General features: G+C 45.5%; 1 protein-coding gene across 1 annotated transcript; it reads left to right on the forward strand.

Annotated features, from left to right (window-relative positions):
• On the forward strand, nt 1–27383 carry ATP13A5 (ATPase 13A5; the record flags this gene model as incomplete). The annotated part of the gene is made up of 30 exons (XM_079539805.1): nt 1–63; nt 3885–4058; nt 5021–5167; nt 5384–5454; nt 5539–5619; nt 6164–6233; nt 7510–7644; nt 9390–9462; nt 10224–10355; nt 10979–11149; nt 11282–11439; nt 11693–11881; nt 12151–12212; nt 14551–14701; nt 15692–15775; nt 16705–16861; nt 18254–18371; nt 18899–19023; nt 19122–19285; nt 19931–20053; nt 20807–20886; nt 21098–21140; nt 21881–21990; nt 23020–23116; nt 23690–23762; nt 23941–24115; nt 24825–25015; nt 25961–26049; nt 26611–26691; nt 27189–27383. The coding sequence occupies 30 exons, from the start codon at nt 1–3 to the stop codon at nt 27381–27383; spliced, it is 3582 nt and encodes a 1193-aa protein (XP_079395931.1).
• Between the last annotated feature and the right edge of the window lie 281 nt (nt 27384–27664).

The raw sequence follows: 27664 nt of genomic DNA on the forward strand, positions 1-27664 counted from the left end.
ATGGAGGAAAAGATTTGGAAGGATCATTATGTGCTCCTCAACAAGGATGAAGAAAATGAGCTGGTAAGGAGTTGGGGGCTGTGTGGGGGGTCGGTTTCCTTGTGTGCCTCTTTCTCCATATGCTTGTTTTGAATCTGCCTCTGCTTCTTCACCTCCGCTCCTTATCTGGGAATGGTTCAGCACAGTGTTGGAGAAGGCAAAACCCTGAACCCCTTGCTGACTTCGAGATTGATATTGGCCAAGTAAAGACTAATTGAGGAATGTAGTACTTCAGTCCAGAAGCACAAAACATAGAAAAGACCACTGCCCATCAGAAATCATCCAGCCACAGAGCAGTGTCCCTTTCTCCTTTTCTATTTCATTATCTTTTCCACCCTAACCGTAAGGATCTCTACTTACAGGTGCCTTTTCCTTGCCTGGCAATCAGAAAGCAAGTCATGGGAAAGGTGCTTACAAATGAGGTTCATCCTGGGTCATTCCCTGGAACAGTGGTTAAATCTCTTCTCCATACATGTTAGGGTCTATGCTGCTTAGCAGGTCTAGGAAAGCTGGGCAAGTGTCCAAAGTCTACTGCAATTCCTATGGGAGCAATCTCTTGTTCCTCACTCTCTTATGGCAGCATTTACAGAGAAAAAGGCTTTTAATTAATGTTAATCGAATCTTCTTTCTGGTTTTGACTATTACTGATTATTGACTATTGATCATTGATTATATATACTAAGGGGCTGCTTTGCAAATGCAATGATGTGGAAACTCTTCCTGTACCTGTCAACATAGACTGATTACTTTGAGCCAAGTGAAGGTGGGAGTAAGGTTTTCTTTTCCAGCCTCTGTGGAGACACCATCTGGAATTCAGGTATTCCCAGTGCACAGAAGTAGATGTCTCTGCACATCTGTAAAATATAGCCCTGTTAATCCATTGTGTGCTAGAGATGCATGTGTGATGCATACACTGGAAGCACAGCTATGCACTCATCCCATGATGGGCTCTTCTGTCCTCTGCTTCTAGTATCCCCACTGTGTCACCCCTTGACCAGCCGTGGGGACTGCAACGTGCCTCCTCCATGAAATGCAGGTGCTCAGGACAGACACAGGTGGGAGGGATCCTACCCTGCACTGCACAACTGTGCTTTTGCCTCAGGATTGCTCGCAGGGCTGCTGATAGTGGTGGGGCTGCAGCTCTGCTGCTTGCCTCTGGTAAATCCCTGTTGGGCTTTGCTTGGTGCTCGTGCAGCTCATGTGAGCTTGTTGTAGATTAGGGACTTCAGGCTGGTTGAAGTTGTTTGCATTCAGCACAAAATCAGAAAATCTGCCCTGGAGGCAGGTAAGGAGTCAACCAGTGATTGTCTGCGTCATGTTCATAGCTACTGTGTCCTTCAGGGTGTCCCTTGCTTCTGTGGGGGAAGTGGTCCTTCATGCATGCATACATGCATGCTTCTGTTAGTGTAGGAGCAGCAGCAGTATCAACTGCCAGGTGAGGATGGAGAGCCAGCAAGGGTGGGTAGAGCTAGCCATTGCCATAGGCAGCTTTTATCTGTGCTCCCCAACTCAGCTGCACCCATTTTCAGAGACACCTCCCTACCCATCCAGCTTCCATCCCTGCTGGCAGAAAAGGGCCTGGCACTGCCTACAGGCTGCTGACAAAGCATGACACATGAGAGACTGTCGGGCTTGGGTTGGGCACCGCTTTTTGTCAAACATTCTCGCACTGCCCTGCCTGCTAGAGCAGCCAGCCTTGCCTCCATGTACTGCACTTCTTGGGAAATGTTTCTCAGTGCCAGCGCAGTGGGGCACACACTGCAGCTCTTCCCAAGCCTGGACTGAGGACTTGATCCTCTCAGTGCCTTCTGGGCAAGTTGTGGTCCCAATTACTACACCATGCTTCCTGCTTTCCAGACCTGCCTTCAGATTTTATCTATAAAACTGCCGTTGTTACAAAAGAAACAAGCAAAGATCACCATGAATTTCCCTAGCTGTAGAGGCTGGTTTGTCCTCCAGCCCTGAGAACATCTGTGATTATTGCTTTAAACTTTCGAGTCCTTCAAATACAAAATATTTTGCATGCAGCAGGGCTGTGAACTCTGAAGCTGCAGAGCTGTTTAGAAATGGGTTTTGCTAACCTGGTACAAGGGCTGCATGACTATTTTTATTTCAGTTGAACTGCATTGGTTTCAGCTTAGTTTATGTTGATTGTGATCAGAGTTCAGATAAATCAAGTTAATTGCTCTCTTAAAACAAAGTAGGTGCTTACTCCACTGCCTTTTAATCACTTCAGAATTATACCTGAAGTTGAACCTGTATAATTGTTGATACAAGCCCTTGTCAAGGAGCTTTGCTTTGTTGCATATTCTATCCCGTAGAGCACCACTCTTCCTTCTGGCATTTCTATCATGTATAATTCAGAACTGAGACTTCCTCATTTTTATTCTCTTTACATTTTAAAACACTGTTTCCTCCCTCCTCTCAAATTCTGTGTCAATAGCAGTTTACACTGCCCCATCATGCTGTGTATTTTAATTGGCAAACTGTGTCAATTAGGCATATCCAGGCTGGATGTCATGGTATGCCCAATGGGTTATCACACCTGGGGGCTGTTAGGCCCAGCTGTGGATGGAACATCTCCTCCTGTCCCAGGAGAGCTCAGGTCCTGTCTGAGCTGAGCTCTGCTGTCTGCTCAGAGCAGTGCCTCTATGGCAGTTGAGGAGCCAAGACCCCAAAGTGAGAAGTGACTCCCTGTGAACTTGGAGGTGTGTGTTTCACTCCAGGCACTGCTTCCTTTGAAGGAGATGTGAGTGCTTTGCTGTGCAGAAATTGCAAAGAAAACACCCTGCTCACAGGGAAGGATCCAGATATACTACAGGCATTAAAGTTATCCTTAGCCCTGTGGGGAAGCTTAAGTCAGGCCAAAGTGTACAAAAATTTAATGTTTTTCTCAAGGGGACAAACTAGAACTGGTATCATTGCTATCATAGAATCACAGAATCGTTTGAGTTGGAAAAGACTCTTAAAGGCCATCTGGACCCTCTGCACTGAACAGGGACACCCACAGCTCCATCAGGTGCTCAGAGTGCCGTCCAGCCTGACCTTGGGTGTCTCCAGGGATGGGGCATCCACCACCTCTCTGGGCAACTTGTGCCAGTGCATCACCACCCTTACTATAAAAAACTTCTTCCTATCCAATATAAATCTCCCCTCTTTTAGTTTGAAACCATTAACCCTTGTCCTATCACCGCAGACCCTGCTAAAGAGTCTGTCCCCTTCTTTCTTATAGCCTCCTATGGGTACTGAAAGGCCCCTTCTCTTCTCCAGGCTGCACAGCCTCAGCTATCTCAGCCTGTTCTCATAGGGAAGGTATTCCATCCCCGGGATCATTTTTGTGGCCCTCCTCTGGACATGCTCCAACAAGTCCATGTTTCCACCTATGAGAAGATGAGTACTGGGCTATCAAAGAGAAAGAGCAAGTAGGGGAGATGATGTGGTGTAGGGAACAAATAAAAAGAAGAGAATGTACAAAGCCAGAAGTTTCTTCATGCACTTGTTTTCAAAATGTGCTGTACATGGTGGAAGATGACACGGCAGTAGGAGCAGTACCTGGCAGCTGAGAGGAGGTGCAAGGGGGTTTGGCCATTTTCTTTCCCTGAGGCAGAAACTGTTCCTCTTCTGCAAGGTGGATTTCAGTGCTCAGCTCAATGGAGAGCATTCTTCTTGCAGAAACTGTGTACTTAACTATGCTATGTCAGTCAGCAAGCTTTAATTTACAAAAATGACTTTGTGCTGTTAGGAGGCCTCAGTCGCCAATCTTTCTTTCCAATCAGCTCGGGCTTTCTGATGATTGAACAGCATGGTTAAGCTTGTTCACAGAGTACTTTCTCTTTGCTGGACAGGAAGCTTTTGGCTACAAAACCCAGGGCTGCCGGAGGGCTCTGTGCATTACTGGGTACATCTTGTCCTGCGGGGTTCTGCTGCTGCTGTTCTACTGGAAACCGGAATGGGATGTGTGGGCAAACTGTGTCCCCTGCAGCTTGGAAGAAGCAGATGTCATCCTGCTCAGAACAACTGTAGGTTGAACCTTCACACCTTACTGTTACTGGCAGAACTGATGGTTTTCACAGATAGAACAGCTTGTCTCTCTTTGCCCACATGATGCAGCAGGTTGATAACACTGTCTCTGTGTGAAGATGCAGGGGCAGGGATAAGCTTCAGTGCAGCTGTGCCTCTTCTCATCCCCTATGCACTGTGGTAGAGCCAGCTGCCTTTGAAGAAGGGAACATTCTCAGACACTATGGCTGTTAGTAACCTTTCTGCTTAGAAGTTATCAGTCTGACAGTGTTGAGGAAATGGGCTTTGGAGAGCTGGGTTTTAGGCTTTGGTTATATTCTAAGACTCCATCTCTGTAAATTAAAATCCCACACAATTCTATCAGAGCAAATACTGCACTTAATGCTCAATATTGCAACGATATCCCTTATACAAATGCACTCAAACCACTAAACGAGTAGCGTGTTAGGCTAAGGCCAAACTGATTAAAGGACAATTCAGTCTGACAAGTGCATCTGCAGCAGCAAAACTGAATTGCTTTTGATTGTGGATTTATAATGAGTAGCAGCATTATAGGAGATTTGTAGAGCTAAGTAGCTGGTGTTGAGGCTTCAGTGTTCACACTAGAGGTATTTCAGAAGGCTTTTACATGCAGCTAGCCCTAGTCTGGTTTATAGACTGAAGATCCATCCAGTAGCTATTGAAGCACATCTAGTTCCATTTCATCTTCTTTGAAATAGCTCTGAAGTATAAATCAAAGCAAACGGAGATGATTGTGTGTTTGACTTCAAAGTGCGTTACTGCTTGGTACTGAAGCACTGATATCTGGCATCCCTGTTGCTATGGACTGACATTCACTGTGATTACAATGAGGCCACAGGATTGTAGTTCTCTGGGAGTCTCATATGCATTTTTCAGAATCAGGAAACATTATCACGGGCAACATTTCAGGTTGTCACTGAACTGGGCTCTATTTCTCTAGGATGAGTTTCAGAAATACAGCCGGAAGAAGGTGACCTGGATTGATTTGTCCACTTTGGCACTACCTGTTGGTAGTTACTCAGAATGTCCTCTCATAGCTGATAAAGACTCTGTTATAAACAGAGCGATAATGAAGCCACAGTTAAAGGTAAGTTGTCTACAAAATGGAGAAGAAAGGTCTAAGGAAGATGGTGGGTGAACTACAGGAGTCAAAGCATTGAGGGGCTTCCAGAAATGCACTGTCAGCATCCTCCTGCAAGTCCTCTTTTAATAAGCTGAAGCTTTCTCATAGAAATGTTTCCATTACCCGGTGAGGTGGATTTCCCTGAATGCCAAGAGGATTTTTTGCTGTTTAATCTTGCAGGTGAGATGTATCCAGGTACAGAAAATCCGTTATGTTTGGGATCTTTCTGTAAAAGAGTTCAGGAAAGTTGGGTGAGTTTTGACAACTTACCACAAATCCACAAATCCCTTTGCAACATGGGAGTCCCCTGTGTGAACTGTTTCCTGTTATCCCAGATCACTGGAAGACAGCAACACGTGTCACAGCATACACCACAAATTTGGAGCTGGCCTGACAGTGGAAGAACGGAAAATCAGGTACTGTCTGTATAAGAGTAGGTGCATGAGTTAATTATAACAGTATAACCTATTAAATTCCCTTTTAAATTTATGTGAGCTTCTTGCTGCTCACTGTACTAGTAAAGCAGTGTGAACTGCATGGGTGGCATTCAGAAAAGTGAAAAGTTATTATCTCCACACCTTACTGAGCTTACTGTGTTCTGAGTGATGCTGATGCAAGGCTGGTTTCCCCACCACTTCCAGCCATGTTTTAGGGCACAGCAAGCTTTGGCTATCTGCCTTTGCCAACATCACCTTAAAAGACCTCTGGAGAGCTCATCACGGGGCTTAACAGCAAGGTTACAATATTTTCAACATGGAAATAGCAAACTTCCGCCCCTGGGTGAAACCCTTTCAGGTACAATAGCTTCCTGACAGATTTCTTTGTGTTGCTCAATTGTCTGTGCCCCCAGTAATTACCTGTTTAGGTAAGTGTTAATATTATTTGAGCTCACGTCTTTCCTGCTGTCTTACCTGTGTGACTAAGCTGTAGCATCAGGAACTCTTCTCTCCCTCCCTACAGGCAGCTGGTATGTGGGCCTAATGCCATTGAGGTTGAAATCCGTCCCATTTGGAAGTTACTTTTTAAAGAGGTCAGTAAGTCAGGCTGGCATGGGCAGGGACAGTCATGAGATGGTTTTGAGTCTTTGTCTATGAATGATGAGTCTCCAAGAAGTGTGGTCAGCACATTTCTGAACTTTAGGAAGAGTTTGTCTGAAGCTGCACAAAATACATGAAAAGCTCCAGGGCTCCTGAAATTGGTTGGATGTGATATCACTGACTTTTCAGTGCCCCTGGAGACGGTCTTGAAGAGAATTCCAATACAGTGCTCTACAAAAGTTTATTTAATTTGAACTTTGCACTTCCATCCAAGTCTGAAGATTCGTGTTTGAAATATTAATGGTAGTGCCTGAAGGCAGAGTGGTCCTCACAGGCAGGTGGTGTTTCAGCCCAGATACAGCTTCAGCAGCTGTAGGCTGGCATCCCGATTTAGTGTCTGTCTCTTTGTCCTAGTGAATCTTGAATAGTGTATTAAATTTTCATTGAGGGACCAAATTTGTCAGATGAATAATTCATTTCAATTCAAATCCATATGCAGAAAGCTCTTTCAGTTGGTATTTTTGTTATATCAGTTCTACAGAAAGTCTGTCACTCTTCACATAGTGGACAATTCTCTGAGAAAATTTCATCTAACTCTTTTGTTGTTAGTTAGAGAACTAAAACTGTGTTCTCTGCTGGACTTCATTGGGGCTTGTTTCCTGTTTTAGCATATTCAAAGTGAATGGTGATTGGTATTGTAAAATTGTCACAGTATGGAGTGGCCAGCAGTATAGCAGTGTGAGAAAACCCAGAAAACCCAGTCTTCAGCTTACTAGTAGTCTGAGACTTATTACTGATGGTCTTACAGACCCTTAGATTCTTCCCTCCTTGCAAAAAAATAATTGTATCCACTTGACTTTCTTAAATTACAAAGTGTTGAATACATTGTCTGCAATTCACTCTTTTTCCCCATATTTGGATAGTGTCTTCTGTGTAGAAATTACTTAGAATAGGCAATGTTAAGGTCACCTTTGTCAGTGGGAAACTGATTGACTGAAAATCTCCTAAACTCTGACTTTAAATGGTCAGCAAAGTTGCTGCTGCATAATTACCAGTTAGCAACAGCTTTTAATTACAAACATTGTGAACAAAGTGTAAGCTGGTGAGTTCTGAGATGGAGGTATGAAAGCATATTACCTTGAGATGGAAAATAGTTCTTTAAGTTGGTGTTGGAGACATTGTAATGGTATGTTCTCTCCTCTTCCCACACCCCATTTCCTGCTATGCATTATGTCCATTCTCTGACAGGTGCTATGTTTGCATTTGCAGATTTTAAACCCCTTTTATGTGTTCCAAGCCTTCACTCTTACCCTGTGGTTGAGCCAAGGCTACATTGAATACTCAGTGGCAATCATAGTCCTGTCAGTCATTTCTGTTGGCCTAACTGTGTACGACCTCAGACAGGTGAGTGCCATGCAATCTGCCAACTAGAATCATGAAATTGTTTGAGTTGGAAGAGACCCTTAAAGGCCATCTATTATAACCACCCTGCAATGAGCAGAACCCCATCCAGCCTGACCCTGAACATCTCCAGGAACTGGGCATCCACCACCTCCCTCGGAAACCTGTTCCATTGCCTCACCACCCCTGTTGTAAAAAACTTCCCACACCATGCTGTTAGTCACTTCACTGTGGATGTGATAAGCAGCTCTTTCTGTGCTCTTTCTGGTTATTTTCTATTACTCTGTATTTTGATGTGTTGCTGTAGATTTATTACAATAGAAGAGTTAAAAAGTTCAGTCCCAGTAGCCTTGAGCTTCTCAAGAATTAAAGAGGACTGAAGTTTTGACACATGGGATTCATAAGAATGAAATGGCCAGTACCAGTGAGTCTGGTTCCCACCATAATTTAATAGTATTCTCCTGGAGAAGCTGGCAGCCCATGGCTTGGACAGGTACACTTTTTTGCTGAGTGAAAACCTGGATGGATGGCTGAGCCCAGATAGTGTTGGTGAATGGAGTTGGATCCAGCTGGCAAGCAGACACTACTGGCTTTCCCCGGAGGTTGTCTGATTGATGATCTGTATGAGGGAATTGAGTGCACACTCAGTAGGTTTGGAGATGACAGCAAGTTGGGGGTAAGTGTTGATCTACCTTAGGCAAGGAAGGCCCTACAGAGGGATCTGGACAGGCTGACTCAGTGGACTGAAGCCAGTGGGATAAAGTTCAACAAGACCATGTGTCAGGTCCTGTACTTTGATCACAACAACCACATGCATCTCTACAGTCTTGGGGCAGAGTGGCTGGAAAGCTGCATAGAGAAAAAGCATCTGGGATTTGCAAATAACAGCTAGCTGAAAATTTGCCAGCAGTGTGCCCAGGTGGCCAAGAAGGCCAATGGCATTCTGGCTTGTATCAGAGTCACTACAGCCAGCCAGAGCAAGGAGGTGATTTTTCCTCTGTACAGTACGTTCAGTGCTGTGCTCACATGGCACTCCACACAGCCCTCTGCCAAGGGCATGATTTTATTTGCCTTCTTCCAGCCTCACACTGCTCTCAGAGAACTCCTTGTGAATAGCTGGGGCTCCAACCAGTGCAGGTGTATTGGCCATGAACCCTGTATTTTTAATCTCTAGCTAAATCTGTATGTGTTATGTAGAGTAAATAGAACTCCTGTGTTGAATGAGCACTCACATAGCTGTAAGAGCACCTGTATCCTTGAAGTGAAAGTGCTGTGCTCTTGTGTAACAGAGCACCAGGTATGGTGTGTTCAGCTTTTTTTTGCAAGGCTGGTTTTACTGTGTGACTGGTAACTTTGACAGGAAGAATTACATTAGGAAGAATGCTTGGGGCCTCCAAATATTCTTCAAATTGGTTTGACATCCTCATAAAAACTAATGAAATCCACTCTCGGGTTAACATTTTTCCAGTGGTAACTTTCTAAATCAAGATTGTGCTTTCTCTCTAGGAGCCTTGCAATGACAGTTGACTTCATCATTATCTCAGGGTTCGCAATAGCCTGAATTAGATTGCAAAAAAATAGAAAAAGTCTTGATCCAGCATCCTGACTGCTAAGGAGAGGTGTGAAAACTCCCCTGGATGACTCGGTGGAACTCAGTTTCTCTGATATTAGCTTGGTCACTGGCTTGTAACATGCTGCTCAGCTTGAATGATGGTGTTTCAACATTGCAATCTCTTTCCCACCAACAGCAGTCTACCAAGCTGCATGACCTCGTTGAAGAGCACAACAAAGTCCAGGTTACAGTCTGCACAAAGAATGAAGGTGAGTCATCTCTGTCTCGTTTTCCTCACTAGCCTGTGTAATTAACTGCTGTGTTGAAATGTATCTGGAATTGCACAGCTCCTGTTGATTTCCACAGCCAAAACGTGCTGTGGTGAGAATGGGGTGGAGGGAGGTGAGCGGGGCAGGGCAGCAAGAGGAGTGAGCTAAGACCTGTGCAGTGCAGTAATGCTGCATCTGTGTCATTGTCATCAGTATCTGCAGCATCTGTAATGAAACAGGTGAACCTACTAATTTGTGTTAAGGGCTGGAAACAGCTTGGAAAACTCAATTTCCCAAACAAGCAATCAGATAACAACTCTGGTCTCCAGAGATCTGTTTCCCTGCTCTGCTATAAACTACTTTCACATTCTTGTAAAGTAGCTTGTGAGCAAATTTTCAGGAGTCTAGATGTATGTTTAACTGACGTATGCACTTCCTTGTCCATAGAATAGGAAATAAAGTTATTTTTGCCTCCCAAAGACATTGAGATGTACAGTCGCTGGGATGGTGGGGGATGTAAGGCCTTGGTCAGCATTTTATGGACACTAAGCCAATAAAACTGCGGACAGCCACGTGGAGGCAAATGCTTAGGGAAGGGCCAAACTTTTCACTATTGTTTTTAGGCCAATATTATTTCTAAGAGGCACTGGCTTTAGATCAGGCAGTGGAGAAATTTAGTGATGCTACATGTGCCTGAAACTTGTTTTTTTGTGGCTTGGAACTTATGCACAAGTTAAGTTCATTTTCACATTTTTCTACAGGTTTCAAAGAACTGGAGTCTCGTTACTTAGTCCCAGGAGATGTTTTTCTTCTAGATGGAAAAAAGCTCTCTCTCCCATGTGATGCTGTCCTGATTGATGGAAGTTGCATTGTGAATGAAGGGATGCTCACAGGTACTGCCTTGGAGTTAGGAATGCTAACGCCCTGAGCAGGTTCTCTGCCAGGGAGATGTCTCTATCTGTTCTGACAGCAAATTTTTTACTATTTATTTAGAATAGTTTGCAGCAGGAGGTGGAAGAACTGTGGCTTGAATAATTCACAGTTATCTTGGGCTTTTGAACATTACCATTGTATAATACACATTTCAAATCCACATGAGAACCAAGTAGGATTAATATACTGTCAGGAATAGAAAGTGCAAATATTCAAATTCATTGAATATGTTTTTTTTTAGTTTTTGGATTCTAATCTTGCAACAGCTCAGCTCAAGCAGGTGGTGTATGAGCATGGGGGTCAGTGCCATGGCTAACATTGAGCCACTACAAGGTATGAAATTGGGTCAGGGCAAAATTTGACCCATGCCCGCTGACAGAAAATGCTCAGAGAAGCCATCTGATATGCTCTGAAATGAAAACTGCAGTGGCTGTCACCATAAATCCACATCTGTAAGAACATAAGCTAGTTAATTAGTCAGGCAAGCTTAAGCACCAAAAGGGCACTGTCATTATTTAACGCACACACAGTCTGATAAGACCTTTAGATCCCTTTTAAACAAAGCACATGCTGCTCTTCTCAGGTGAGAGCATTCCAGTTATGAAAACCCTGTTGCCTCTCACGGAGAGCCTGGAGCCCTGGAAAGCCCACAGCATGGAAGACTACCGGAGACACGTCCTCTTCTGTGGGACTGAAGTTATTCAGGCAAAGTCATCTGGCAGAGGGCCGGCGCGGGCTGTGGTGCTGCAAACTGGTACGTCTATCCCTAAACTGGTAAGAAAATGGCAAAAATGGCCTCCAAAGAGGCTTCCCATTTCTCACAGAGCTCTCTTACTGCCTCACTCTTTGGTCATCTCCACAACCTGAGGGTCATATCTTCACACAGGGTTCAACACTGCTAAAGGTGACTTGGTGAGATCCATCCTCTACCCCAAACCTCTGAACTTCCAGCTCTACCGAGATGCCTTCAAGTTCATTGTAGGCCTCTCTGCCATTGGCGTGTTGGGATTGATATACACCGTTTGTGTGTTCACATACCACAAAGTAAGTACAGGGTATGCCTCCAGGTTTCAGGCCAACTCCAAGACTTCAGTAGTCCGTGGTCATTAGAATATTATCCAATCCTGTAATCCAGTCTTCTGATGCCAGGAGTGAGGTGCTGGGGGCTGAACCAGGATGAATAAATCCATCGTTCCTGTGGTCAGAGCTTAGGTGCATTGCTCCACATCAGGAGGATAATTTCCCAGAGTAACAGGCATTTCCCACCCCACCAACCTGTTGTTCTGGCTGTTTGCAGAAGCCAGTGGCAGACGTCGTGGCCATGGCCCTCCTCCTCCTCACTGTGGCTGTGCCTCCTGCCATCCCTGCTGCCCTGACCACAGGCATCGTCTATGCACAAAGGAGGCTGAAGAAAAAGAAGATTTTCTGCATCACTCCACAGAGGATTAATATCTGTGGGCAAATCAACCTGGTCTGCTTTGACAAAGTAAGACACTTCCTGGGGCAGTGACAGATGCTGGAGGCTGCTGGGTACATGGTGGTTATTTTATATTTTTACTTTTCTGTTTTATTTTTTATTTAATTTACTTCCATTCCATCTCTTCTAATCCGCTCCCAGGATAACATCCTCTACAGGTGCCTGTGGGGCAGGGTGGCAATGCAGGCAGGAGGCTTTCTTTGCTCTGCCCATAAAGGAGCTCTGGGGTCTCACAGGGGAAGGGGTGAGCAGGATAACAGATATTTATCTCAATTTAGACAGGCACGCTGACAGAAGATGGACTGGACCTGTGGGGCATCCTCCCTTCTGAGGGAAGCCGGTAAGGAAAGATTTCCTGCAGTGATAACTCTTCCCCAGTGTGGATGTACTGGCCCAAATTCAGGTTATCAGGGCTGGTATTCCTGCTCAGCTCATTTCCCCTCAAGGAAATAGGCTGGCCATCGTAGCTGTCAGCGTGGCTGCTAATTCAAAGCAAACACACAGCCCAGAAGCCAGCAGCAGTGGGAGTGCTTTTAATTGCTCTATGGGGATTTAGAGAATATGCACAGAGCTTTTCAATTATGTCATTCACAGCATAGTTCAATAAATATTCCTAATCTATTCAATAAACCTTTCATCCTTTAAGTGTTAGGATAATGCTCCCTCTGTTGAAATTAAGCGTTGCCAGCTTCAGTGCCTGTCAAATCTCACCTATCTTCTGTAAACATTGCAAAAATCCATGAAAGCACAGATCAGACCTGCTGAGCCTAGGTGTCCTTACAGACAGCCTCCCACCCGTGGCAGGTTCCATCTCAAATTCAAGCCCAAGGAGCAATGAAAGCATCAAGAGATATCCAGTATGTAAATATTAAACTTGACTACATCCAGAATTATGCTATTTAATTCATATTATTAAAATACTACAACAGACTTCAGCTTTGCAGCACAGCTTTCTTGTTACACCAACTCAAAATCTCAATCTTTTGCAGTGGCCAATGCAAAGCACACACCCCATACCTACTCCCAGATTTCATTAGTTGCTGTTAATGTATCAGATACCTCAACACCACAGAGATAATCATGCCGTAATGAATGAAAGGATGAATTGATTACAGGAGGAGAAAAATCACATTCCCAATGCTTTCTCAAAGGACAGAAAGAATATTGCTATCTAATGCAAATAAATGAGAAGAGATTAATAAGTGTCAGCTGATAAAATATTCCTCCAGCAGAACCAATCCATTGGCATATAGCATGCTCTCTTCTTGGCACCCACCCAGCGCCCCAGGGGTTCAGGCTAAACGTGGGCATGCTGGGTGGGCTGGGAGCCCACCAAATAGCAAGTGGCAGTGATTCCACTCAGATAGCCTTGCAGGCAGTGTCTGCTCATGTGAGCAGCAGGACAAAACTGAACTGATATATCAGGATAAATTCATGTAATAAAATACTGTGAAGTGTCAGAACAGAAAGGTCTCTTTGCTGACGAGCCCAGTCTACACCCAGCTGGGAAGTAGTGCTGGTGGCTTGCCAGAACACAAGGAGGAGTTATCACTGGCTGTGTTGATCTCATTAGTGCATTTACATAATTATTCTTTCTTATATATTCACATTCTTAAGCACATAAGACTAGCTGTCAGCTAATCTGAACACAGCGAGGCAATGACAGTAAAGAAATTTCATTCCACTTGCAAAATATCCTATTGTATGCTTAATAAGATACGAGCGTTTGTTGGTTTTATGTTGTTTAACATTTTTATGGTGTCTCTCAAGTATTAATTAATTAATAAGCCAATTATGACCAGCCTGAGAACAAGGTATAATTTGCTGGAAACAGAACAGACTCTGATGGCTCAGAGGGATGACAGGTCCTGGGATGCACTGCTCCTTTTAACAGAGCTGCGAGCTGTCACGCTGCTCGCTTCCAGATTCATTGCACTGTGCTTCTTTCAGTAACAGGGGATGCTTGCGGTGATCAAAGGTAAATAAATCTATTTAAATTTCTCCTTAACATGCCAGCCTAAATGGTAATGTGTTCTGGTCTGGCAGGCAGAGCTTGTCAGCTAGCCAGTTTCTTAGAAGGAAAAATGTGAGAAAACTCTGAGAAATGGTGCAGTAACAGGGCCTTGCCCCAGCCCAACCCCAGTGCTCTGTCTGTTCTGGAGGGGTCACGCATCAAGGCTTTCCACAGTAATACCTCAGGGCATGCATCTTTAATAGCATGCCTCCAAGTAACTCAATAGGAGTCAAACTTATCCATTTTTAAAACCAAAGTGAGGGACAAGTAACTGGAAATGTGGATGGAGCTCTACCAGTGGAAGCAGAGGTTCTTCTGGGATATATTGCTCAGATTCCTGGAGATCTCAGCTGCAAGTTTCCTTTCTCACAGTGTCTTCTCTGCTCTAATATTAACAGCAGCTGTCAAGCAGTACTCCAGTGCCCATGCTAGCTCCTCGGAGTGTCTTACCTTTCCAATTGCTTTGCATCAAGTTAAACTATATACTTAATAATTCTGTGAGACTTCTTGGCCACCTGAGTGCTGATGAGTAGGACAGTGCATTGCTTGATGTAACTGGGCTCAGCACTACTGAATGCAGCAAAGCAGTATATGTACACACTAGCTGAGGACTTCTCTTCACCCCTCTCGCAAGCAGTCCCTCTAACTCTCTGCTTCTTATCAGCTTTCAGAAAATCCACAAGTTTCCATCCAGCAGTCCTCTGCCATGGGGACCGGTGTGTGGAGCCATGGCAAGCTGCCACTCCCTGGTGGTTCTGGATAAAAAGATTCAAGGAGACCCACTGGACCTGAAAATGTTTGAGGGCACACACTGGGTAATGTGACTCATGTCTTCTGCACCCTTCAAAGCACAGCCCCAGGGCTTATTTAAGGTCAAGCCCAAATGTATGTCTCTAGGGATGTGTGCAGGCATGTTTCTGTGCCCACATGCTGAGAGCTGTTTTCTCTGATGAGCAAAGGGATGTATCCCAATGGAGAAGCCTTGGGCTGGATGAACAGCAAATCTGAGAGCTTGGAAGGGGACAAGGTTCTGAGCCCAGGGCACATCTGTGGGGATGGGGAATGTTGTGCTGGTGGGAGCAGGATGGGAGGATGCACCAGAAGGAAAGTAGTGACTCTTCTTGCAAATGCAGCCTGTAAGAACTCTGGGATCACTGCAGTCAACTGCCACATCATCCCTTTCTTCTTCAGCCTTTTGCTCGAGAGAGTTGAGTCAATAAATAAAACAGATGGTAGCTTTGCAGCAGCACTGCGGGAGGGCACCAGGCTGGTGTTTGCTGCTGTGGAAGGACAGGCAGAAGAGAAGCTGCACAACGGCAGAAGGAGGATGATGACAGCGAATGAGCCTTGGCAGCATGTGAAGTAGTAGAGCTGGAGGGCTAAAGCATCCTACACCCAAACTCTCCACCCTGCTCCTGCATAAAGTCTTTGGAAGCTGGAGATAGAAAGATAAATCCAGTTAGATAGGGACTATTTCTCTTTCTTGACGTTGTATGGCATTAGATTGATGTGGAACTCGAAGTTAGAGAAACAACAAAATTTGACACAGGTTTTTACTCTCATCAAGTCAGAAGATGGAGGGCTCTGTGGACTTCTATTAAGGACAAGACTGCAGGGAGGCTGTCAGCTGTGATGGCTAGAAAGACCCCAAGATTGTAACAAAACACTGCTGCGGCTGTGTGCCAACAGCAAGGGGGAAATTCTCCCATATGCTGCTGCCTCTGCTTTTAACAGTCAGGTATGACACCAGGAAAAACAAAAACAAAAAAAGAGCACCATCAGAATTAATGCTTTTCCCTGTACAGGAGATAGAAGAGTCCAGCACAGCTCGGAACACAGCTGGTGCTATTGCTGCCTGCATCGTTAGACCGGGGCCGAATGCCAGCAGTGTGAGTCTGGCTCTTTCTGGGGATGAATATGTTGTGCTTTCAACCTGCAGCTTGTGAAGATTCTTGCACATGCACTGTTAATTTGCTGGGTTATAGGCTGCAAAGTGCCCTTCCCTCAGTCTTGGTCTTATGTTGCAACTTCCCTGCAAACAAACCTCTTGGGAGCTTAGACCACAAAAGCTGGATGAGTGGTCTACGTGAAAGCCAGTGCAAAGAAATCTTGCAAACTGGATAAAAGTCTAAAACAGGAATACACCTGCAAGAAGATGCACTATAAGGTCAGGACACAACAGACAGGAGTGTGGACAGTAAGTCCAGCTGGTAATGGTTGTGTAGAGCCACTGATAGGTTTACCAGCCTCAACCCAAAGCAGAGTTGTTTGCTTCCTTCCCCCTCTCAAAAGGCGGCAGCTTTGCATTTTGATGGTTGAAAATTGTTATGTTTCCAGCCCAAATGCTGAGCCAGCCAGCTTCTTCCCAGAGAAAGGAGATTGATTTCTGTTAGTAGCACCAGGAAGATGGTGCTGTGGCAACAAGGAAATCAATCTTGTTTCTCACATTGCTCTGTTCCCTTGGCAATGTCACTGTAACATCAATTTTCAGTTCCCCTGTCTGTAACTCCAGGAATATTGCATCAGGATGTAATTGCTAAGAAAAAGCCTGGGACAAAGCCTGAAAAATTGAATACTGAGGAAAGCACTGCAGTTCCCAGGAAGTATGCTAGGAAGTCACTGTTTTTGAAACTGTGACTCCTACACTTATCAACACTGATCTGATAACATAGTCAAAAGACACTGAAATATTCTCCTATCAATAATAAATCTCCTAAGCCAGAAAGGCTCAGATGAGCTGAAGCTCAGGATGGATTTACTTTGTGTAATCCATGAATCAAATCCCTAAGCAACATCTCTCTTTCCTGACCTCTCCCAGGCTCCAGTGGAAGGAATTGCAATCCTACATCAATTCCCATTTTCCTCCGGGCTGCAGAGGATGTCTGTTGTTTCGCAGAAGATCGGAGAGGAGCAGTACGACCTGTACATGAAAGGAGCACCAGAGACAGTGTCCAGCTTTTGCAGACAAGAAACCGGTATAGATGTGGGGGAGGGCACCTTTCTAGCATTTATTAGAACTTAATCCAAAGCAGACCTTGAACTGTAATCCTGAAAGATTTGCAGCACTCACTCTGCAACTGCATGTATACGATTCCTCCTACAAACAAGTCTTGGCCTTGTGCAGAAGTGTCATTAGTTAAAAGCACAAATAAGCTTTCATTGCTTGTGTGTATGTTAGGATGCACGCAGCCCAGCAGGGAGAGATGCACAGCCTGTGGTTTGGCCACTATACATCACTTAGCTGATGTGCATCAGCTGAAGATACAGCTTGTAAATAATGTTGATACGTCGAATACTCAGGGTAGGTGTGGGGTGGTGGTAATTGCGTGTGTCACAGCCACTCTGTTGTGCTGCATGAGTTCTTAAATTTTCTGTTAATTTATTGACCTGTAAATTCAGTATTTATTTACTGACCCAGCTTACATAGGCTTTAAATCTCAGCAATGGGTAACTTGCTGTGGACATACAAATTACTGTTATTAAGGATAATTGCTATTAACACTCAAGCCAAGGCTTCTGTCCTCTCTCTGCAAGTAAACATCAGCTTTTCTTTTGTGTGTAAGAGCAATGTAATAGGCCTGTTCTCAAATTTGCCTGCAAACTTGAAACCCAGGTCGTATTCACTGAGCATTTTGGAAGGGTGCCAGCTGTGCAGGAGCAGTGGTCTGTGTCTCTGTGGTTTGCTATTTGAGATGGCAGCGAGCTGAGAACAGGTGAAAATAGTTTTGAGGGACAATGGAAAGATTCGGTTTAAAGACCTAATGACACAAACTGCCAAACAATTCCATGTCAATAAGAAAAATATCTTTTAAAAAGTTGTTCCACTTTCTCAGGTTTCTAAATGGTTCCTCTCATTCAGTCTTGATTGTTTCTCTATTGATTACAGCTTAATAAATAATAGGGTTCCATACTGTAAAGCTATGATGTCAGTATGTAGTGATTACAAAATACTGTGAAGTTAAAAGGAACCCTTTGTTTTAGAGTCACTGGAACAATCAAAATTGAAAATTCAGGATATTGGGAGAATTTTCCCACTAAGGCATAAACATAAAAACAACTTTCTGAGCATTACTCAGCACGTACACAGAAAAGATCAGGCCAGAGCTATGGAAACACTCATTTGTTCTCTGCTTAGTAAAGCACTGTGCATACCTGCACCTTAACATGCATTTTGAAAGTATGAAATAGACTCATGGATCAGTCAGTTGCACAGCCATTGTACAAACCAACTGACCTGTATGAGAGGGCACAGTACTGAAAGGCTATTGAAAGGCTATAAAGTGTGTCACAGGGCAGACTTTAACTTCAGAGGAGCAATCAGCAAAGGTGGAACATTCTAACTACATAACTTTCTATCCTGTAAACAGTCCCATCTGATTTCTTGGAGGAGCTTAAGACATACACAAGCCAAGGCTTCAGAGTCATCGCCCTGGCTCATAAAGTGTTGAGCCTCCCAGAGGATGTAGATGTGGGTGACCTGGAGAGGTAAGCAGTGCTGAATAGCTGTGAGCACCACTGTCACTTCTCTCCCTGATGGTTTGGCCTGGCCCAGCTCAGCCCAGCCCTTCCCATTCTCTCCTGCCCGAGGATGTGCATGGGGAAACTGAACCCCATCACGCCTTCCTCTCAGCAGATGCTGATTATACTGTTAATTGCCTTGCAATTAACTACTGCTCTTGCAAGGCTCACCGAGCTGAATCTTTCAAGCTGGTAATTGTGCTTCAAAAGGGTGGATTAGGACTGTGATAGAAAGCTATGCTGAATGGGGGTTTCAGCCAGCCTGATCCTGCCACTCTCTGCATTCACCTTGGCGGTGCAGGTCCTTCTAGGAGACAGCATAGCAAGGACTGGCAGCTGAAACGTGGACACTTGTTGAGCAGTGCAAGCTCATGCCAGTTGTGTTTCATGTTAGAGTGAACATGTTTCTAGCTGAGCACGGCTTTCCCAGCAATACAACCACTGGAGAGCCTTGTTCCTGGGAAACACAACCATGTTTCTTTCCTTCTCCCAAGAGAGGAGGTGGAGTCTGGGCTGGAATTTCTGGGCCTCCTGGTGATGGAGAACCGCCTGAAACCAGAGACAAAACCTGTGCTGCGAGAGCTGGCTGCTGCCCGCATCAGGAGCATCATGGTCACAGGTGAACCCCCCGCAGCCATGGCAGATGGGAGCAGCTCGCTCCTACAGCAGCCCCATGATGGAGGATTCAGGGATCCAACCTCTGTGTACCATTGGCAGGAGACAACCTTCAGACAGCAGTCACGGTGGCCAGGAATGCGCATATGATTCATGAGGACAGCAAAGTCATCATCGTTGAAGCCAGTGAACCAGAGGGCTCTGCTCCAGCTTCCATTGCCTGGCGGCTGGCAGAAGGCAGCAAAACAAGTGCAGCTGCTCCCAGCGTGAGCACAGCCAAGGGAAGGCTGTTGGGTGCCAGGGTGAATTAGCAAAGCATTGATGTCTAATAACTGTTTTTTAGGTTTGGGCTCTCACTACAGATTTTGAAGCAACTCAGAGGAGCATCGGGTGGGTTCCTATCTAGCCAGGGTATACAGAATGAATCATCCATCTGCAAGGAAGAAATAACTAATACAGAGGCTTTTTACTCAGGACTGCATGCATAACTGGCAATGCTCTGCAGATCTCATGCTTGATGTGTACCTAATTAATGCATTTAGAAATACTTGTCTGCGAGAATGTTTGCTGGACCAAACTTCAGTGTCTAAATGAGCCAGCTATGCCTAACAGGTATCAGTGACACATGAGAACAAAGCTAGAAAATCCAGTATTGCCAGGCCTGAAGTCCCAGGAAAGGATGCTACATGCCTGTCTCTCTCATGGGAGGCGGAAACGTGGTGTGGGTCCACAGCAGAGATGGATGTAAAGTAGAAGGGAACATTCTGCCCAGTGGCAGGCATGCTGCCCTGGCTGAGAGCTGGTGGCACCGCCATGGCTGCCTGTCAGCTCCAGACATGGGCCTGTCCTGGGGACAAGGCTCCAAGGAGTCATGATCTTCTGTCTGAGGATAAATGCTGTCTTGTTTCCAGGAGGTGTGTGCCCATGCCCAGGAAAAAATCACCTTGGAAGGAGAAGGCTGCCACTACCATTTTGCAATGAATGGGAAGTCCTACCAGGTTCTTGTAAAGCACTTCTACAGCTTGCTGCCAAAAGTAAGTGCAGAGGAAACAAAGCACTTACTCACCGCCCCTCCTTTATGTAAATGACAGTATTGTTCCAGCTGGGGAAAGGTGTCAGTACCTGTCAGTACATGAAGTGCTGTCATTTCTGACAACTCAGAAGCCTCTCAGCACAATTCAGGGTTAGACCGAGCAGCTTGCTGTCAGCATCTGAGAGACTTCAGGTAACCAGGGCGGCTGAGGTGTGCAAAGACCATGCCATGGTGGAATGACTCTGTGGTCACCTCCTCTACTTCGATTTAATTAAAAACAGCAGCCCCATTCCCACCTACTAATGCCAGAACTAGCAATGTCTCCTGCTCAGCAGTGGCAGAAGGAGCATGAAATATCTGCATTTAGCAGCCTTCAGCTCCTGTCTACCTCTCACAAAATAGCTGCTGCTGGGAGAGAGATTTCTCTGGACAGAATTTCATGTTGGAAAAACCTTGATGTGAGCAGCATTATTGCCACTGTCACCAGCAGCACCATTTGTGCTGCAACAGGGAATGTCATGGGACACCTTATTGCTCCAAGGCTGTACATGGTGATGCTGGTCTGCCACAGAAAGGCAAGACAGAAGTCAGAGCAGAATGAAGTTGACTTTAGGTGAAATGTGATCCTAAGGGCAATTAAATTACTGTCAGGGCTGGGAGACAGCATTAGAGGTTTGTGCCATCAGGGATCCTGACCTTGCCTCCACGGGGCATGAACACCCACCTCAAAACTGCTCCTTGCTCTGTCCTGCAGATTCTTCTGAATGCAACTGTCTTTGCTAGGATGTCTCCTGGCCAAAAATCCAGCCTTGTTGAAGAGCTTCAAAAACTCAAGTAAGGTTCTGTTCCCTTTCTTCTTGAACCCAAGCAAAGAAAGGTGCATGCAGCTCCATCCAACCCTCCTTGCACCTGCTGTGGCTGCACTGAAGGCTCTGTGAAATGGAGCTGAGATAAAATCACAGACAGACTCCAAAATACAATGACCATCCTTCCCCCCAAATTTTCACTCCTTTCATCACTGTTCTCCTTCCTTTCTCTCCACCAGTTACTACGTGGGTATGTGTGGCGACGGAGCCAACGACTGTGGGGTACGTAGGAGCAAATCTCCCTCCTTCATATCACTCCTTTCAACCTATAGGGTAAAGAGGTGAGATATTTCCTGGCACTCCACTTCACAAGCATTTCCCAAGCTAGCACATATGTGTGCTCAGTCAGAATGCTGTTAGACGTTACCTATGTGCATCTTTCCCCTAGAAATAAGAACAGGTATGCTACTTCTTACATATTTGTTCAAATGCAAATTTGAGGACCTTAATGCTCAAAATCATTATTACGTTGTCTGTTACATTGCTACAATAAACGTGTTATCATAGTATCATTTTGTAACAGCATTAGCTGGTTTGGTGTAAGCCATCCGTAACCTGTTCCTTAGTGCTAGGCCAGAGGGGAAAGGGCTGGCTCACATGGACCTCATAAGAAATAAAAGAAATATGATCAGGAGATGAAAAGGAGTGGAACAAGGAGAACATGCTGATTTAAGTAGTTTGGCAGTTGTTCAACAGGAGAGATATGCACAAACCCCAACAGGCTTTGTGGGAGACAGAGAAGGGTAGTTCAGAGAACTGTAAATAGGCACAATGGGATTAAATGAACAAAAGAAATATTTAAGCTCTAGAGGAGGAAAGATATCTGAAAAATGAGATCAGCTGGGCCACAGAATAAGGGAACATCAATGACAAAGCGCACTTGAAAACATGTAAAGCACCACTAAATGCAGTGGGAAGGGTGGATGTGTGCCTCTCCAGCTTCCTGCTCCTGTGGGTTTCAGGCTTTGAAGGTGGCCCACGCTGGGATATCGCTGTCTGAGCAGGAGGCATCGGTGGCTTCGCCTTTCACCTCGCAGATCCCCAACATCCAGTGTGTGCCAGAGCTGATCAGGTTGGTTGGCTGCTGCCCTGCGTTGGGCTCAGGGCAATGCCTGCACCAAGTTCAGTGCATGGGGTCATGAGTGTGAGATGCACAGCAGTGCACAGGGATCCGTGCACAGGGATCCTGAGGAGCTTGGCAAAGGAAACAGGTTGTCTGTGTTTGTTTATGGCCAGCTACACATATATACATATATTTATGTATAGCTGTGTATGCGCTACCCTCAAATATGCTGATAAATCAAACTTAATTTCTCAGTAACTACATAAAATCCATAAATTCAGTTGCACATAGGGACTGATACTTTTGGAACAGGTAGGAGGACAAGAGGGAACAGCTTCAAGTTGTGCCAGGGGAGGTTTAGGTTGGATAATAGAAAAACTTCTCAGAAAGAGTGGCTGGGCATTGGCACAGGCTGCCCAGGGAGATGGTGGGGTCACTGTTTCTGGAGCTGTGACACTGAGGGCACGGTCAGTGGGCATGCTGGGACGGGTTGGGGTCAGACTAGATGATCTCAGTCGTCTTTTCCAACCTTAATGATTCTATGACTGTAGGTACAGAAGTACAGTTCCATGAAAAGGCAGGTATAATGGTTAACACAGAACAGATTTGCTTGTCAGTACCTACACATTTCATATCCAAGTGCTGTATGTAGTCATTGAACAGCCAGGAATAATGCCATTTAGCCAAATGTATGCAAAGACGATTTTGTGTGGCAGTGCACTTGATTCCCAGAACTGCTGAGCAAATCTGCAAAGAAAAAACAGCAGCAGCTTAAGCCAGGTATTAAAATCATAGCAGCAGAATAAACATGAGGAAACAAAACATTGCAGATGAGGGGTAGCTAAGTGGCTCTGCAGTATCTCAAGGCCAAAATACATCTATGGAATTTAAACTATCTTCCATTCTTCTCTAAGAGTCTTAACCAAAGGATTTACTCTGCTTAGAAGCAGTAGCAACCTGCAGCACTGCAACATCAGGATGGCACACCTCCTGCTGTGGTAAGGGGGCAGTTTCAGCTTTGTTTTATGTTTTGAGCAGGGAAGGTCGAGCTGCTTTGGTGGCTTCCTTTGCTGTGGTTAAATATCTGACCCTGTATGGCCTGATACAGTTTGTTGGCACTGCTCTGCTGTTCTGGGTAAGTGTATAATGCCCACCTTGCACTGGCAAGCTGTGCTCATGTGGGCTTTTGTCTTTAGTTGTATTACTCAATAGGGACAAAACAGCATATGCATCTTCAGGGAATCACAAACATGTGAAAAGTTGGATAACCTATTCAATGATTATTCAGTTAAGCATTTCAGTTAATATCAGGATAGTTGAATCAAATGACAATGACATAACCTTGCTTTTGCAGCCATTAATTTGGGTGCACCAGCCGTGTCTGTGTCCCCATGACTCACACAAGTTTAAAGTTGGGCATAATGTGGAACTCCAGCCCTGCCTGCCATTACTGGGGGCTACAAGTGACCTGATTTGAGTGCTCTACAGGGAATGGTGTCTTCTGGGATAAAGGTGGAAAAGCATTCACCTGCTACTGGGTCACTCATAAGCATTTTGAGTTGCAAGGAGCTGGGTGGCACTTAGCTAGGCTCACTCTGCACCTATGGGTGCATCCAGATGCTGCTGCTCTGAGATAGTATGGAGCAGTATTTTGTAACCCCAAACAGATGTTGGTAGTCAGGTGGTGCCTTCTTTGTTTTTATTTCAGCAGCTGCAAATCTTTGGGAATTACCAGTATTTGATGCAAGATGTGGTCATTACTCTCCTGGTCTGCCTAACAAGTAAGCAGCGTGGTAAAGCCCCTATGTTTGTTTGAAAGCATGAGTGTAAATAGCCAACTTCATTTCTCAGCAAATATTAAAGCAAGGAGCCAAGTTCTGCCATCAGTAACTGGTAACACCACTGGTGGCAGAGCAATCCCTTGGCCACTGACTACAAATCTCTCTGCTTTCTCTCCAGTGAGTCTGACTGAAGCCTACCCAAAGCTAGCACCCTATCGCCCTCCTGGCCAGCTTATCTCCCCCCCTTTGCTGCTTTCTATTGTCCTCAACGTGTGCTTTACCATAGCCATGCAGACCTGTGGCTTCCTCCTAGTGAAGCAGCAGCCCTGGTATGTAGCGCTGGCCAGCTGGAGGTGAGTCCCTCTCCTCGCCAGGACCCCCAGAACACAGCTCTGGTTATGGGGTACACTGCAGCTGTCAGCAAGACCAGACCAGCACATGAATGTGCCACAAAGCCAGAGTTTCTGGAGCAATGTGCAAGGAACTGGGCCTGCTCCTCACTGCTGTACGTTGAGTATTGCTGTCACTGCCTAGCTGGGGGCTGGGATATGGCACACAGCAGTAGTTAAGCAGCTTTCTAAGAAATATATGGTAACATGTTAGAAAGCACAACAATAACAGCATAACAACAAAGTCCTAGGCTGTAGCAAGTGAGGAGCTGCTCAAATGCAGCAGCTGTGGGCATAGAAACAAAACAAAGAACCTCCTTACCTTTAGAAGGCCTCAAGTAGGCAGGGTTCTCCAGCAAGATCTACTTGCCTTTGCTGCCAACCCTTAAATGAGGTCTGGGAAGGGGTGCATCCTGGCTCCGTCTCTTCTGGCCACTCAGGTACATCGCATGCACCTGAGCTCCTTGGGTTGGCCCTGCCTTCCCACCAGGTGCTCAATCACTGTTTCAAGCTGTGACTTTCAGCTACCTATATGTATACATAATATCTATTTACTGTGTTTTTTATTGCTGCCAGTGATATCTGGTTACTGCGGGTAGGAAAGGAGAAAGGGTTGTTGTTGCAGCTCACTCTTGCAGAAGGCAGGAACAAGATGATGATTGTTACTTTGCAGACACTGTTCACTCAGGAACCACACCTTGCTCCCCACTGGTCCAGGGGAAAACAGTACCAGCAGCAGTGCCCAGAGCACTGTCCTCAGCTATGAAGACACAACGTTGTGGCCGCTGTCCTCCATCAACTGCATCATTGTGGCCTTTGTCTTTTCCAAGGGAAAACCCTTCCGCAAGCCCATCTACACCAATTGTGAGTAGAGCTGGAACACATGTGCTCTGTACACTCCCTTTCTGCCTCAAAATCTTCCTGGCAGAAGAGAAGGCAAAGAACGATGTAGCTTTTTCTGTACCCACACCAGTGACTGGCACGTGATGTAATTGTTGTGTATGTGCTCCTGCTTCCCTCCTTAAAGAATCTCAGTGAACACTGCCTGAGTTAGTTTCCCTCTAGCAAAAAGGAGCAGCAGAGCTGAAAAAGAAAACTATGTTTTGGAAAATAGATGCTTTTCAGAAGATGATGTACTGCACTTAGTGCAGAACTGTGTATTACTGAGAACACAGTGTGCCAGGATCAGATGCATTTGTTTCAAAATCCACACATGAAATAGAGTTCCTTTGAGATTCAGTTTTACCTTGCCTGACTTCCATTCCTAGAGATGAGAGAGAAAAGCCTGTAATAATATCACTGTTAAAATCCTCTCACAATAACCTTTCCTTCCCTATTTGAGATTTGCAGAGATGATTTACCTCTACCACCCTCCAGCTGACTGATAGCTCCTATGCAATTGCAGCTTTTTACTCACAGATGAGAGAGCAGGATCTTGCTTAACCTTGGCAGAGCTGATTTTGCTAGTTTTTTTTTTTGCAATAGGCTGGTCCCAAACTCATTTCACAGAGCCTTGATCTCCTGCAGGAGAGAGGGGACGTCAGAAGGAATCTGCTCTGCAATACCAAATCACCTGGGTGAGAAAAACAGTATAGGTAGGGAGGTTTGCAACAGACCACTAGGGAATAGCTCAGCTAGGTTTCAATCCCATAGGTCTTCTAGGCACAGCACCCCCTCAAACAAATAACACTACAAATGTACAGGCTAGCAGCAATACAGCACTAGTGTTTGGGACTGCCATGAGTGTATCTGAAGAGTCCACCCACCAAAGCCCCTTTCCCAAGGCCACCCATGCTCTTGTTTCTCCAGATGTATTTTCAGCCATCCTGACCCTCCAGCTCGCCATCTGCCTCTTCCTCTTCCTTGCTGACATGGATGCTGTGTACAGTGGCATGCAGGTAAGTGAAGACAAAGACAGAACGTGCATTTATTTTTTGTTTTGCTGGACCTTTACCTCTGCACACAGCACAGGCTACAGGTATGGCCACACTAGAAATGAACTCACTGGTTTGACGTTGCCTGGGCATCTCTTTCAAATTTCTGTATCATCCATTCAACAAGGGCTTGATTGATGAGGCAGCCCTCCCCTCCAGACTGCAATGGGCAGAAGAAAAAGTGCTTTGTATCTTGCTGAGCTGTTCTTCCTAACAAAAAAACACAACAGCACAGAGTGTGGGTTTGCATGTAGGAGGCTGCAGCTCTCTAGAATATTTGGGCTCTGAATGCTGATCTGCTGGTGTCTGTCTCAGGGTCAGTGGTGATGTGAGGCAGCTGCATGCCATGGGGAATCTGGCATCAGCCCCTCCAAATCTCTGCGACAAGGAATTACTGTCACTGCCTATGGACTTCTCCATGCTTGCCATCGAGAAATTATTAGTCAGCCTCTCCAGTCATTAGGAACAGATGCAAATCTTGGCAGGGCACTCAAACTTAATTGCTGCTCCTGTCTTTTCCAACAGTTTCTTTGCACTCCTGTGATCTGGAGAGTTTACGTCCTACTGATGCTCCTGGTCACCTTCTGTGTATCTTTTTTTACAGAGGTGAGTGCATTCATTTACTCTCTGTTCCCAGCAGTGAGCGGCATCTGTTCAGGACTTTCTTCCTCTGTTAGCAGCCACGTTCTTCCTGCAGAAGCACAAACCTTAAGCTTTTTTTTCATTTTTTCTCCTTTTTCCTTATTAGTCACTGTGTGTCAATCAAATCTATGTGATAGAGCACCCGATAGAAATGACTTAGCCCACATGTCTTAAGCTTGTAGAGTGTGAGCACTGTCACGCAGCTGACACAAATGATGCTTTGTGGGTCAGAGATGACTGTGCCACCCTGGGTGGGAGCATGGAGTTGCATCCAGTGGCAGGTATTGTTGCCTGTAAGGCAGCAAGCATACAGTGTCCCTCACCACAAGAGGAAAGTGCAATACCTGTACTGAAAAGGATTGCCGTGGCTCACACAGGGAGTTGAATGTATATCGGGCTGGCACGTCAGAGGGGCTGGCTTTGGTCTCCTCCCACTAATGCTGTGCTGTGTCACTCTGCAGGATGTTCTCCTGCAGAACAAGCACCTCTGGATGCTGATTAAAACCTGCGTTGGGTATCAGTCCAAAAGCCAGTACCGAAAGTGGCAGCAGATGCTGCAGAGGGATCCAAACTGGCCTCCTGTGAATACCAAGGACTTTGCAGCAAGAAGCACAGCTGAGGTTTACATTAACCCCAGCTATGAGCACAGGGACTAGGCGAGAGCCTGCAGCTGGGCACAGGGCTGCCTTGTCCCCGCTGACCAGTCCTGTTTGCATCGCTCCACAAGCAGCGGGCTTGGATTCCTGTGCTCTCTGAACAAACCCCTCCATTCAGAGGCAAGCTAGCTGTGTCCTGGAATAGAGGCGAGGATTATTCTTTCTCTTGCTGCTAAAATAAGAGCTTTGACTCTGCTCCATGGCAACGGTAGCTCTTCAGCATTGCCAGCACCTCCTACAAAGGCTCAACAGCACTGAGCACAGCAAAGCTATGACTGCTG

Source organism: Tetrao urogallus, assembly GCF_951394365.1.
Source record: "Tetrao urogallus genome assembly, chromosome: 9".
Classification (NCBI taxonomy): Eukaryota; Metazoa; Chordata; class Aves; order Galliformes; family Phasianidae; genus Tetrao; species Tetrao urogallus.